The 14,813-nt window shown below is 32.9% G+C and overlaps 1 protein-coding gene and 1 long non-coding RNA gene across 2 annotated transcripts in view; one reads left to right on the forward strand and one right to left on the reverse strand.

Annotated features, from left to right (window-relative positions):
* Positions 1-14,813, forward strand: part of LOC136031146 (aminopeptidase N-like) — a 91,809-nt gene that overhangs the window by 33,321 nt on the left and 43,675 nt on the right. The window contains exons 9-10 of the mRNA XM_065710468.1: positions 3,681-3,762; positions 14,281-14,461. Coding sequence (XP_065566540.1) covers positions 3,681-3,762; positions 14,281-14,461 — 263 coding nt within the window. The remainder of the gene's footprint in view (positions 1-3,680; positions 3,763-14,280; positions 14,462-14,813) is intronic.
* LOC136031147 (uncharacterized) overlaps positions 1-14,813 on the reverse strand; it is a 113,637-nt gene that overhangs the window by 239 nt on the left and 98,585 nt on the right. The window lies entirely within an intron of this gene.

A 14,813-nucleotide genomic window follows, 5' to 3' on the forward strand; every position in this document is an offset into this window, starting at 1 on the left:
TAATTTCAAAATTATCCGTAAGGAGCTACAAAAATGAGAAAACTAGTAACATTGAAGAAAAGGGAAAAACATCGCTAAGAAGGGATTGAGTTGGATGAATACTAGATCTACGTTGCATAGGCAACGTGAGGTGTTGCGGCAACGTTTATTCTGCTTCACCAAGCTGAATGTTGCGAGAGCAATACTTCGGTTTTGTTTCCTCACTTTGATTAAACGCTGAAGTTGTTAATCTGTAAGGATCTTAAAATAAAAAAAAAGTCCTATGCATGTCTTACAACTGAAACCAAATTTGTCTTACCATCAAATACACCGGAAATAAATGATAGACACACCAACTAGTAAAAGTTGCGAACTCCTCATTGCCGAAGATGATTACGAGCTAACAGCCGAATGTTGCTTAAGACTCCCCTATATGTCTCACAATTGGTATCGGCCGATTTTTGGTTTCAGTGTGTACCTTACTACTGAAGTTGTCAACCCTTTTAAACTTTCAAACTGTTACATCTCACGAAGGAATTTGTCTACCAAAAAATGGATGACATATACTTTGATCAGCTCATCAAGAGCTATCGACTGCGTTGAAAAATCTCTCTGTCTTAGGTCAAAAGTTGACTTTTTCGCCATAGGCCAAGTTTCTAATGTCATGACTTAGAAAGGAGCAAAGGATAAACTCTAATTTCACTAGCAATGAGAGAACTTTTAAAATTTAAATGGCACATATTATATTATTTCTGTACTGCAATCCCAAGTGCGAAAAACCGAATGATAAATTTTGCTGACATTACGAACAGAAATAAGTAGAAACAATAGATGGCAGCAATTTCGGACCCGTGGGAAAATGCCAATTTTTTTGTTTCTGTAATTTTTTATATTTATCATGAAAGAAGATATTTTAGCTGTGAGGCCGGGTGACTGCCGAATATATTAAATACTGGTAGATTTTAGTCCATTTTCAATTTGAAACTGGTGCCTGCCTGCTTGCCTGCTGGAACGGAGCTTTCCACTTGAAAGCAGAAACATGGTTTGATGAAACGAAAGCTTGAGGGCATAACTTAAGATAGTTCTGTCTGAAATAGGCTACAAAACTCCACTTCACTTCACACACTACAGGTTCTGGCTCAAGGACAAGCGAAAACCATTCTTTTTGACCCCAGGCAAGAGCTCTATGAAGCTTTCCAAAACGCAAAAAGTCATATTCATCAATCCAGCCTAAGGTCCACACTTTCCATAAAAACCACAGAGGTTAGACCCTTACCACTTTCTAGGAATAAGCTGAAATCGGGGTGACCAAAACCAAACCAAACGACAAACGACAAAACCAAAGTGTTGCTTTTGCAACACAACTACTGCATCATATCCAGCATGACCAAGAATACTATTGTAGAGGTTTCAAGTGTCTATATGTAAAAACAAAAGAACTATTGCATTTTTGCCAAGAAAATTGATAACAGTTGCGTGTTTAATGTTTTTTAGTTGGAAAATTAGATATTCTCGGACAAAGAAGTGTTTTATTCTCGTTTTCTGACTTAAAAAATTCATTAAAATAAACTGGCGTTCAAAAACAAACAGTGGTTGGCACATAGCTATACCACCTATCGCCAATAACCATTCACGGCCTTAAGCATCCGTGCGATAAAAATCCAATCGGATCATTGAAGTTAACCAAGCTCATCTCATTATTGTTTTTGCAACATCGGAATATATATTTTTGAAATGACGTAGAAAATCAGTTTAATTCCCTCCTTTTGTTTCAAATGTAGTTCTTCGTAATCAATGATTTATAAAATACTAGCTGTTGGGGTGGCGCTTCGCGCCACCCCAACACCTAGTTGGTGGGGGCGCTTCGCGCCCCCCCCAAGCCCCCCCGCGCGCGTAAGTCGTTACGCGCCATAATAGTTACGCGCCATTGTAGTTGTGTCCCTATGTCCCACCTGTGAATATAGATATATATATATATATGGTTTTAACTACGTAAAACTTGCGAATATACAACATTCTTTGCTGTCCCATTGTCTTTGCATATAAATAGATTGTCAGGTTATCCCCCTGTTTCCCCCGGTGTCCCCGTTGTAGTTGTGTCCCTGTGTCCCGGTCGTCATTTATATTCCCTGTGTCCCGGGTCCCGGTCATCATTTGTATCCCGGTGTCCCGGTCTGTATATACATTCGTTTTTTAGTTTTGTTTTTCTCCTTTATTTTTTTCCTTTTTTTTCTTTTTTAGCTTATTTAGATTTTTAGATTTTTTAGTTTTTTTTATTAGTTTTTAGTTTTTATTTCTTTTTAGTTTTTTTGTCCCGGTCGTCATTTATATCCCCCTGTTTCCCCCGGTGTCCCCGTTGTAGTTGTGTCCCTGTGTCCCGGTCGTTATTTATATTCCCTGTGTCCCGGTCGTCATTTGTATCCCGGTGTACCGGTCTGTATATACATTCGTTTTTTAGTTTTGTTTTTCTCCTTTTTTTTTTTTCCTTTTTTTTTCTTTTTTAGTTTATTTAGATTTTTAGATTTTTTAGTTTTTTTATTAGTTTTTAGTTTTTTTTTCTTTTTAGTTTTTTTGTAGTTTTTACCTTCTTTTTAGTTTTGTTAATTTTTTTTTTTTACTTGTGTCCTGGTCGTCATTTATACTCCCTGTGTCCCGGTGCTTTGTTGATTGCTAATCGAACATTCCTTTTGTCCTGGTCGCTTTCTCTTTGAGTGTCGTCATTTATTTTTTTCTTTTTTAGTTCTTTTAGTTTTTACCTTTTTTAGTTTTTTTTTAGTTTTTAGTTTTTTTAGTTTTTTACCTTTTTTTAGTTTTTTTAGTTTTTTAGCTTTTTTATTTTTTTTATTAGTTTTTAGTTTTTTTGTATTTTTTGCCTTTTTTTTTAGTTTTTTGTCCTGGTCGCTTTCTCTTTGAGTGTCGTCATTTATTAGTTTTTTCCTTTTTTTTTTTAGTTTTTTATTGGTTTTTACCTTTATTTTAGCTTATTTTTCAGTTTTTTCCTTTTTTTTAGAGTTTTTTTTTACATTTTTTTAGTTTTTTTAGTTTTTTTAGTTTTTTAGCTTTTTTACTTTTTTTATTAGTTTTTAGTTTTTTTTTGTAGTTTTTGCCTTTTTTTAGTTTTTTCAGTTTTTTTTTAGTTTTTTATTGGTTTTTACCTTTATAGTTTTTTTAGTTTTTTAGCTTTTTTATTTTTTTTATTAGTTTTTAGTTTTTTTTGTAGTTTTTGCCTTTTTTTAGTTTTTTCAGTTTTGACGTCACCTAATCCAGTTTTTTCAGGTGACGTCACCTGACACATCCATCCACACATCCACAGACAGACAACTTATTTTTATATATATAGATAAATCTCTTATATAAATTGAAATTATAAATGTGAGGTCTTGTTCTGTATATATATTTCTCTGGATGCTAAAGTATATGGAAATGGCAAAATATACCCTCAAGGTGCAGCAATGAGAAGAAGACAATGAATAAAAATGGGCACAACTCTTTATGAACACAGTTAAAAAGTATGAAGTTTGCATAAATATATGAGTTGTTTGTATTCTTTATGTTTTATTTGCCTATTATTTTATTTTGTATTACTGAAAAAATTCTTTCACTTCTGTTTTTATGTACCATCTTTCTATAATATTCTATCGTCGTAAAAATGTTTATGGACAGAGGATCAAAATTAATAATAAAATACTTAATTATTTTAGGTGCTTCTGTTCTACGAATGATAGAAAGTGTTCTTGGCGAGTCAACATTCCAAACCGGGATACGAAATTATCTACAAGCAAGGTGGGTTCATTCAAATTCTAAAATCCTAATAAGGCAATAGTTTAGAACAAATAGTTGATAGACTAAAGAAACACTGACAAGCCTAACAAGAAATCAGTGATTTTTCTTCTATTTGATTTTTTAGTGTGGTGAGGGCACTAAGACCATTCCTTTTTTGTGTCTTCATTAAAGCAAACTGCTTCCTATTCTTGCTTTTTAGAGTGTGACCAAGAAGCTCATAAAATATTACAGGTATACAATGAGAATAGACTACATTACCAATGAGAGTATATTCCTTATTACCCGTTAAATCTGGACCAAAATATTATGGGAAAGGAAAATGTTTCTTCAACACCAAGTCTAGGAAAGTGTTTCTTCCCCATTTTATTCCGTGTCTCCCGCCATTTATCTGAACAATTGAGCGATGAAAATAATGATGATTTCTATCGATTGCCCTTAGATACTGAATTATGCTGTTTGTTGGAAGGTGCATGTCTAAAAAGATTCATTTTTAAAGATTTTTTTTTAGATTTCGAAAGATCAGTTTTTGAATCAGTTTCAGGGTTTCTGTAAAGTAAAGATCAAGATTTAAAAGAAAAACTGATCCATTTAAAAGCAGACATTGCATATTTGAAACATTCGTTGAAAAAATTAATGATGTTAAATGACAAGTACAAATGGGTAGCTTCAACTAAAAACAACACAAAGAGTATAATTTCAGCTTTTCTTGGGAAATTTAAATTTATGAAGAGAAAATTTTTTTTTTCAAACTTGACGGCGCTTTTTCGTTTTTCTAACTTGTCACCGGTAAAAAGGCGTGATGAGGATATTCAGACATACGTAATTGCTTTACAAATATGAATTCAAAATCAGAGTTAAAGATATTCCAACGATGGAAATGCAACCATGATTCATAAATATATTTGATGAAACGGGAGTGGAGAATAATTTACTACAAGAAGAGATACTCGAGTTTGCCACTAATTATGAGCTAAATGATGAATTTAAAAGACTAAAATATTTGTCAAATGTTTTGGTTGTAGGCAGAAATACCCAAAAATACCCTAGACTGTGGGGAATTGCAATAAAGCTTTTGGTAGTCTTTTCCTCCTCATATATTGTCGAAAAACTTTTTTAATATCGTTACAAACATTTTAGTAAACAAAGAAACGTATTGAATATAACAGAGCGGAGAGGTTTCGGGTTATTCCTAACAAAACTGAAGCAAAATATTTCTAATTTGCTGTCAATCCATCTAATACATTTCTCTTATTAAAACTGTGACTATTTTGTGATTGTTATTAAGGAAGCTACGTTACGATATTGTTTCATATTGATTATTAAATAAAAAAACAAGTTTTTTTAAACTGAAATTAAGGAGCTACATTAAAACTTAAAACGAACAGAAATTAATCCGTATACGAAAGGGGGTGTTCCCTCCTCAACGCCCCGTTCTTTACGCTAAAGTTCGACTCTTTCTCTCAACTCTACTTTTTAAAACGAAAAAAATAACTTTAGCGAAAAGAGCGCGGCGTTGAGGAGGGAACAGCCCCTTTCATATACGGGTTAGTTTCTGTTCGTTTTAACTTATAATGTCGCTCCTTACTTTCAGTTAAAAAAAACTTGTTTTTTTTTATTAGATTTAGTTTCTGAACGTTTTTGAATTGATACATGTTTTGATTTTGGCTCTCCGTACATGAATAATTAAAACAAAATTTGTATATTAATTTTTTTGGCTAAATGGCTTTTTCATATATTTGACGATTTTGAGAAAAAAGGAGCGGGAGAGGAGGCTCAGTTGCCCTCGAATTTTTTGGTTATTTAAAAAGGCAACAAGAGCTTATAATTTTTTACAAAATTGCAAAAAAATATACATAACTTATGAATTAACTTTCGTAATGAACTTCAGTATTCTTATGTTTTTATTGTGCATATAAGGGAGTTCGCCCCTTCATCAGTACCTCGCTCTTTACACTAAAGCTTAAATTTTGTCCCAAATCCTTAAGAATGATTCCTGAATCACAAAGGCCGTAGAATAAATAGGTGAAATCACTAAAAATACTCTAGTGCAAAGAGCGAGGTATTAGGGGAAGATGAGCCCTATATGCTTAATATTTTTGCTCGTTTTAAGTTTCAATGCTGCTCCTTACTTTCAGTTGGAAATTTTTTTTTATATTTATCTTTTATTGTTTTTTTTAAATAATGCTAGAAAATCCCGTGCTTCCTTCATGAAAATTCTCTTCCCCCATGACCAAATCCTCAATGGAAAAATACCCCCACCTAAGCCCCTCCCCTCAACCACTCCTCCCGAACCAAAAAAAAAACTGAAAACGTCTGTACACTTCCCAATAATCATTACTATATGTAAACACTGGTCAAAGTATGTAACTTGCAGCCCCTCCCACTGGGACTCAGGGGGAGTAAGTCGTCTCCAAAGACATAGTTATAAGGTTTTTTGACTATGCAAAATAAAATGGCTATCTCAGAATTTTGATCCGGTGACTCTGGGAAAAATGAGCATGGGAGGGTGCCTTGATGCCCGCCAATTTTTTTTCACTTAAAATGGCACTAGAACTTCTAATTTCCATTAGAAAGAGCCCACTCGATACATTCTAGGACCACTGGGTCGGTATGATCATCCCTGTAAAAAAAAAGAAAAAAAAAAAAAAAAAAAAAAAAAAAAAAAAAAAAAAAAAAAAAAAAAAAAAAAACACGCATCCGTGATCTGTCTTCTGAAAAAAAAAAAACAAAAAATACAAAATTCCACATTTTTGTAAATAGGAGCTTGAAACCTCTACAGCAATGTTCTCTGATACTCTGGTTCTGATTGTGTGATTTTTGTTCAGATTCCATGACTTTTAGGGATTGTTCCTCCTATATTCTAAAATAAGGCAAATTTTCTCAGGCTTGTAACTTTTGATGGATAAGATTAAACTTGATGAAACTTATATATTTACAATTTTCATTAAAATACAATTTTTTGATGTAACTATTGGTATAAAAATTTAGTCTTTTAGAGTTCCGGTTAATATTGAGCAGGGTGGCTCCTTACTACAGTTCGTTACCACGAACTGTTTGATATTTTGAATGCTATCATATTAAAGTTTTATATGAAAACAATAGTAATTAATTATGTAATAATTAAGTATTCGAGTAATTACAACACAAGGCCTAATTATCAAAAGAAATAAGCTGGATGAAATCCCTTTCTTGAATGGCTAACTCTAATTTTTTGACACGAATTCACAGCATAACTAATTGATTAGTTAATTAATTAATTTTCATTTTATTTTTGGAAGCTGTTAATTTTTGGTTCGGACTTGGCCGCAATAAAAATTTCCATAATGTCATCTAGTCTTCACATTTTTTGGCAAGTTTTTGAAACATGGTAAAAACTTGGTTGCAGGGGTCCACCGGAACCAGCTAAATTTTAAAAGCAATCTAGAAGAAAAAAAATTTGGTAACCTCTGATCTAAAAGAAGTGAGGAATGAGTTAATGGAAGTATATGTCTTTTGATCAATTTTTCCATCATAGGTAGAGCAGTAGTGTTCTTAAAGTGTAGTAAGTAAAGTACGATGTGAGCACAATTAATTATTTATTTCTTTTTTCTTTTTTGGAACTTTAGACCATGGCACTTCGTATAGAGGGAGTTGTAGTAGAAACTTCAAAAAGAGATAATTTGATTGGAAATTGAGAGGGCTACTGTCCTTTTTAATAGGCAAAAGGGGTTGGAGGGCAGCTACCCCCCTCACGCCCATCATTTCCCCCAACACTTCCACTCAAAGTTTTAATATACACATTTTGTTTAGTGTAGTTGAAAGGTCGGGAAATTGAGGATGAGAACTCTCCCTCCCCTACAGCCCTCAGGGCAAGGGTTATAAATTATTCCCTAGGGAAAATAAGATTCTTATGGAAGGGGTGGTCGTGTGAACTTTAGTGGAGGCTCATTTGATTGGAAATGTATAGCTCTAGTTCCTTTTTAAGAGTCAAACATGATGGAGGGAAACTAGCTCTTCCGTCTCTGACGTCCGATTTTCCCGATAATCATTCGATCGAAATTGTGAGATGGTAATTTTTTTACCAGTGCCCATATAACAGTATATGCCCAATACAACCAAAGAGCACAGAACGATGTCTTCAAAGTGGACACAACCCCCAGAGCCAAGGGGCAAGGGTTGTAAGCTATACCCCAAGCCATATAAGGTTCTTATGGAACGGGTGGTTGCATAAAATTTGGATTGGATCGGGCTCATTTGGTTGGAAGTTTTAGGGCCCTTTTTAAGATTCAAAAATAAATTAATGGCAATCTGTGCTCCATCCCTCATCTCCCGGCCTATCCTTTCCCGAAAAACATCCGATCAAAATTTCAAGAGAGTTATTTTGTCAGTATTCTTGGAAGGTCTAGTTATTATGTATTTGGAGATGTCAACCTCCCCACAGTCCTCAGGAGAAGGGCTGTTAGTCAGGCAATCTATTCATTGTTTACTTGTTGTGTATAGTATTGAGAAAGGTATGCATGTTTGAGCCTTACATTCCAAGAAGAGGAAGGACATTCAGGTCTGCTTTTCAGAGAGTGTTGAGGGGAGTGTTCAAGTAAATCATAAAACATTATTTGTATACGGATTTTATAAAGCACGTAACTCAAGAATGACTGAGTATGGTTCAGGAAATGATAAGAGAGATGATTAAAAAGGCAATATTTGCAAGCTATCAATACAACTACCACCACTACTACTACCAAACTGCTGCATTTACAATATTAAAGGGAAATTTGAACTAAATCAAAAGTTGCTTTTGCTTGCGCATTGTCAAAAGAGCGATATCTCAAGAATTCGTTTGGGAATAAAGTTGGAAATTTTAGAGAATGCTTAAAGGGGAACATCAACTGACCAAAATTCATTATGTTCACACTACTACTAATACTACTATCACTGCTATATTTACCACTACTACTACTACTACTACTACTACTACTATTACTGCTTCTATTGAAACTTCTTGTAAGGCTAAGAGCATCGAGATGAAAATTTCAACAAGAATATGAACGTAAAGGTTATTGAAAGGACATATCAGTAATGTTATAGCAAATATTATTAATTATTATTATTATTGTAAATATTATATTTACAATATAAATGTTATAGCTAATATTATCAAGTTGAAGCTTCCAGGACTTGATGAGAGAGATCTTTCGACTGACCATAAGGCAATATTTACTACCCTAAAGGCAATAATACTACTGCTGTTACTAGTAATATAAACACAACTACTGTAACTATTATTACAACTCTGCCTAAAGATATGTAGGTAAACTTTTCAAGAAGTTTGAGGATGGGAGGTAAACTGAATCACAACACGTCGTCTGTGTGCAGTTTGTCAAAAGGGCGTGATAGTAATATCTTAGGAACAGTTTGGTGCATGAAGTTGAGAATAACAGGGCTTTCTGGATGGTATGTTTAACTAACCAAAAGAAAATATTTGTATCTTAATGCCACTGTTTTGGATATATACGTTTTGGATAATTTTGAATATATTGGAACTGTTCTGAATTAAATCCAAACACACTACACCCAGACAAGTTGTCAAAAGGACATATCAGAAGTATTTCAGGAACGGTTTATGGTATTGAATTGAAACTTTCAGCGTGTGTTGAATGGGATAAGTAAGAAATCAAAGCTGCTGTGTGCATTCTGCTACTAATGCTACGATAACTATTACTACTGCACTAGCTAAGGGTATTAAGGTGAAGCTTTTAAGGAATATTTAGGAGGATTTTGAACCCTCCTAAATATTCCTCCTAAATAAGAAATATTTAGGAGGATGTTAGTTTATTCATAAGAACTAATTATTAGTGTATGGACTTTGAAAAAGTTAACAAATCAATATCTCAAGCTCAAGAACCGCTTATGTCAGACATTTAAGGTTTAGTTGGCACGGATTTGAGCTACTCAGAAGGCACCTATGCGTATGCTACTAATATTACCGCTGCAGATACTGTAACTAATGACGCTCAGGGTATTAAGATGAAACTATCAGAGAATGCTTAGGGGTTGTTTCAATAAAACGAAAAAGCTGTATGCATACAGGTTTTCAAAATGGCATATACGCAACATCATAGGCAGTACCACTGTATAATATCTAGAAATATCATTGAAACTTTTAAAGCAGCTAATTAAATTCAAAATTAAAACTTCTAGTGTCCCTTTTAAGACTTAAAAGAGTTTAATGGGCAAGCAGCCCTCCACCCAAGCCCATCCATTTCCCAAACACATCCAGTCAAAATATTTGAGACAGCCCTTCTGTTCAGCATAGTAGAACGATCCAGCAACTATGTCTCTAGAGAAATTTGGCATGTCAACCCCCCCCCCACCCGAATCATGCAATTGTCCAATTATGCCTTAAAACTAAATCATTGTTTATGTGGTTGCCAATAAGATACCTCGGCAATATATCGAGGATGACTGGAGGTATTAAATTAAAACTTTCAGGGCTACTATAATTACCACTTTTTCCCTAACAATTTAAATAAATAAATAGAGTTTAAGTATATCCTGGCTTTCAAATAGTATAGATAGAATCTCTTGGAAATGATATTTTTATTTTTCAGGTCAACTTGAGGAAGTTGACATGAAATCTATTAGGATTAAAAATTATTGAAAAAGTTTCCCCAACATACAAATAGCAATCCAAACTATGGATTTTTAAAGAAAAAAAATGAAAAAAAATAAAATATCGTTTTTTTTTCATGAAAATCACTATTTCAATAAAAAATGAACAGAAATTATTGAAAAAATTTTTCCACAAAACAAGCTTTTCAAAGAAAAGCAAAGATCTCCTTTAAGCCAAAAATGAGCAGAAATTAAGTCAAATAATCTTCCAAGGGTAAAACTACCCCAAATCACTATCAATAAATGAATGGAACTCAAAACGAATAGAAATTACAATAAATAACTCAAAACAAGTAAAAATTGACATGACTAGGGCCGATAACCCCCATGCCTTCTCAAGACCCAAAAAAAATTTTCGCTTTACTGAAAACAAAATACATTTTAAAGGGGCTTCACTTTTTTTTTACTATGATAGATAAAAAACTATTGAAACTTTAAGGATTACATCGCAGTATATGTAAATTGAACTGACGGTCCACGGTTTTTTTCAGTAAACTGCAAATGATGTTGTAGTTTTAAGAAGGCGTGGGGGTTATCAGTCCTATTCATGTTAATTTTGCTCGTTTTGAGTTTGACTTGGCTGTTTCGTAATTTCTGTTCGTTTTCAGTTCTAATTACTTATTGATAGTGATTTGTGGTAGTTTTACCCTTGGAAGATTGTTTGACTTTATTTCTGCTCACTTTTGGCTTAATGGAGCTCTTTACTTTTCTTTGAAAAGCTTGTTTTACGGAAAAGGTTTTATGATGTAATATGCAATAAGAACAATGTTTTTCAAAGGTAAGGAAAAATGTGCTATATCTATAAAAGGATAATAAAACAACCGGTAAAAATTATAGGATTGATATCATATCAACCTATTAAGCAGAAAAAGTTCTTTCAAACTTAGTGAATAAGCTTTCTTGAAAATGTACGCTTAAATGAAAAATTTTCGAAATAGCAGAACAAATTCTAATCGCAAAAATAATTTTTGTGTTTTTAACTAATAGCTCACACTTATTCTCCGCAACTAAAAATGGGTCTTTCATCCCAAATATATTTTTGAATATTAGAAGCGCTTGGTGCATTTACATCAGAATCGGAAGACATAATTTAAATATAAAAACGCATATATCTAAGCTATATGAATGAGGACGCTAATATAAACCAAGAAATATCTGTTATTAGTATAAACTTGATTTAAGATCAAGATTTTCCCATTCTCTTTGTCAAGGTCACTAAAATATCCTTCTAATTTTTCATATATTTTTGGCTAGATTATGTTTGTGTTTGTTTTTGATTCTTTTTATACTGTGGCAAGTAAGCTAGTTGTGTTTTTTTTCCTTCACACTTTGCGTTTATTATAGTACTGCTAATTATGACACTTCCGTCATAATTAGATAATAGATTTTAGATATTATACCGTACATATGTATGTTAGGTGGCAGAGGACACTAATGAAGGATCCCGTAGTCTGTATAAAGAAAAAATATAAAACCTTTGAAGACAAGGCGAAAATTATCCTTTTAGGCCACAATTTATTTCCGTTTTTTAGCAACAGTTCTGGCTCTTGATGATTTACAGGTTGAATTGTTTAGCAAGTGTTTTTGCATCTTTTTTTCTTTTTAAGTGTTTGATTAATATTTGATATTTTTTATTGTAAGTGTTATCATTTGTCTTTTCTTTATATTTATACTAGCTGTTGGGGTGGCGCTTCGCGCCACCCCAACACCTAGTTGGTGGGGGCGCTTTGCGCCCCCCCCCAAGCCCCCCCGCGCGCGTAAGTCGTTACGCGCCATATTAGTTACGCGCCATTGTAGTTGTGTCCCTATGTCCCACCTGTGAATATAGATATATATATATATATATATATATATATATATATATATATATATATATATATATATATATATATATATATGTTTTTAACTACGTAAAACTTGCGAATATACAACATTCTTTGCTGTCCCATTGTCTGTGCATATAAATAGATTGTCAGGTTTACCGACTCTTGAACATGCAACATATAATGGTCCATGGGAAAACAATCCGTATTCAGATCTATACCTCATGATTCTAATGATTGCCCTTGAGCTTTGTTGATGGTGATTGCTAATCGACCATTCCCTGAGTCGCCATCGTCATTTATATATCCCCCTGTGCACCCCGGCGTCCCCTTTGTAGTTATGTCCCTGTGTCCCGGTCGTCATTTATATTCCCTGTGTCCCGGTCGTCATTTGTGTCCCGGTGTTCCAGTCTGTGATTTCTCTTTGAGTGTCCCGGGCGTCATTTATATTCCTTGTATCCCGGTGTCCCGGTCGTCATTTATATCCCCCTGTGCCCCCCGGCGTCCCCATTGTAGTTGTGTCCCTGTGTCCCGGTCGTCATTTATATTCCCTGTGTCCCGGTCGTCATTTGTATCCCGGTGTCCCGGTCTGTATACTTTTTACCATTTTTTTAGTTTTTTTAGTTTTTTTTTTTACTTATGTCCTGGTCGTCTACTCCCTGGGTCCCGGTCGTCATTTGTGTCTCGGTGCTTTGTTGATTGCTAATTTATATTATATTTATATTTATATTTTTTATATTTATTAATATTTTTTTAGTTTTCTTTTTCTCTTATTTTTCAGTTTTTTCCTTTTTTTAGTTTTTTCTTTTTTAGTTTTTAGTTTTTTTTGTTTTTTACCTTTTTTTAGTTTTTTTAGTTTTTTTAGTTTTTTAGCTTTTTTAGTTTTTTTATTAGTTTTTAGTTTTTTTTTTGTTTTTGCCTTTTTTTGGTTTTTTCAGTTTTTTTTAGTTTTTAGTTTTTTACCTTTTTTTAGTTTTTTTTTAGTTTTTTAGCTTTTTTAGTTTTTTTTCTTTTTAGTTTTTTTTGTAGTTTTTACCTTTTTTAGTTTTTTTTCTTCTTTTGTATTAGTGTGAAATAATTCAGACGTCATATGCGGACAAACACGACGTCACTCGACAGACAGGCAGACAGACATAACCCACAAACAACTTATTTTTATATATATTTATTCATATTTTTTTAGTTTTCTTTTTCTCTTTTATTTTTCAGTTTTTTCCTTTTTTTTAGTTTTTTTCTTTTTTAGTTTTTAGTTTTTTTTAGTTTTTTACCTTTTTTTAGTTTTTTTTTAGTTTTTTTTAGTTTTTTAGCTTTTTTAGTTTTTTTATTAGTTTTTATTTTTTTTTGTAGTTTTTGCCTTTTTTTTATTTTTTTCAGTTTTTTTTTAGTTATTAGATTTTTACCTTTTTTTAGTTTTTTTTAGTTTTTTAGCTTTTTTAGTTTTTTTTTCTTTTTAGTTTTTTTTGTAGTTTTTACCTTTTTTAGTTTTTTTCTTCTTTTGTATTAGTGTGAAATAATTCAGACGTCATATGCGAACAAACATGACGTCACCTGATCCACAGATCCACACACAGACAACTTATTTATATATATATAGATTGTAGCCTACTCCTCACCTTTTGAGGGAAACAAAGAAAATAAATAAATAAATAAATAATATGAACCGAGGAATATTCTGTTCCTAGGAAGAGGCTTTTATATCGGTTCGAGAATTTCCCATCCTCAAATATCAAGGTCTCCCAAGGACCCTTCATATTTTTCACATATTTTTTGGCTAGATTTGTCAGTGAGGCGTGTTAACATCGTTTTTGTTATTACTGAAGGGGCGCCACAATATGACTTCCTGGTCAAATAATGTTTTTTTTTGTATTCAATATTGACCTTATTCATAGTTGCTCATCAGTCTAATTTAAGACAAAAGTAAAGACAAAAGAAGAGAAAGTCTATTTCGTGTAAATAAGGGATAGTAAAATCTATGAGAAACGAGAAAAATTGTTCATGAAAAAAGCAGTGTGACACATATAGAACTTTAACCTATTTATTCTTTCAGACAATATCAAAATGTAATGATCTCTGATTTAATTTTCTACTTACAAGAAGCTGCGGAAGAGAATAATATTGTTTTTCCGGATGGAGGGCTTGAAGCTGTTATGAACACGTGGATATATCAGAAGAATTATCCCCTCGTTACTGTTGAAAGAACTCAGGATGGTAAAGCTCATTTGACCCAGGTAGGTACTGCAGCATATTATAAAGCAGCTACCTAACAGACATTTTAGCTCCTGCTCTGATTTATTCAAATCCCTAAATGTGTTTAAAAATTTCCTATTTACCATTTGCAGCACAAAACGTGAAAATACAGCTGTATGAATTAAGGGCTAATCCTGTTTAGTCTGGTTAAAAAAATAACATAAAAACACAGTGTGAGACAAATAATCAGTATCCAAACATGTAGACTTTAGTTTTCCTCCGGTATATATTAAAAAAAAAAACTTTCTGTAGCAGAAGTTTTGCAAAGGAAAATAAAGAGCCATGTTAAACTTAGGCCGAATAGCAGTAAAATCCTATAATAATTCAACTTAA

Source organism: Artemia franciscana, chromosome 9 (genome assembly GCF_032884065.1).
Source record: "Artemia franciscana chromosome 9, ASM3288406v1, whole genome shotgun sequence".
NCBI lineage: Eukaryota > Metazoa > Arthropoda > Branchiopoda > Anostraca > Artemiidae > Artemia > Artemia franciscana.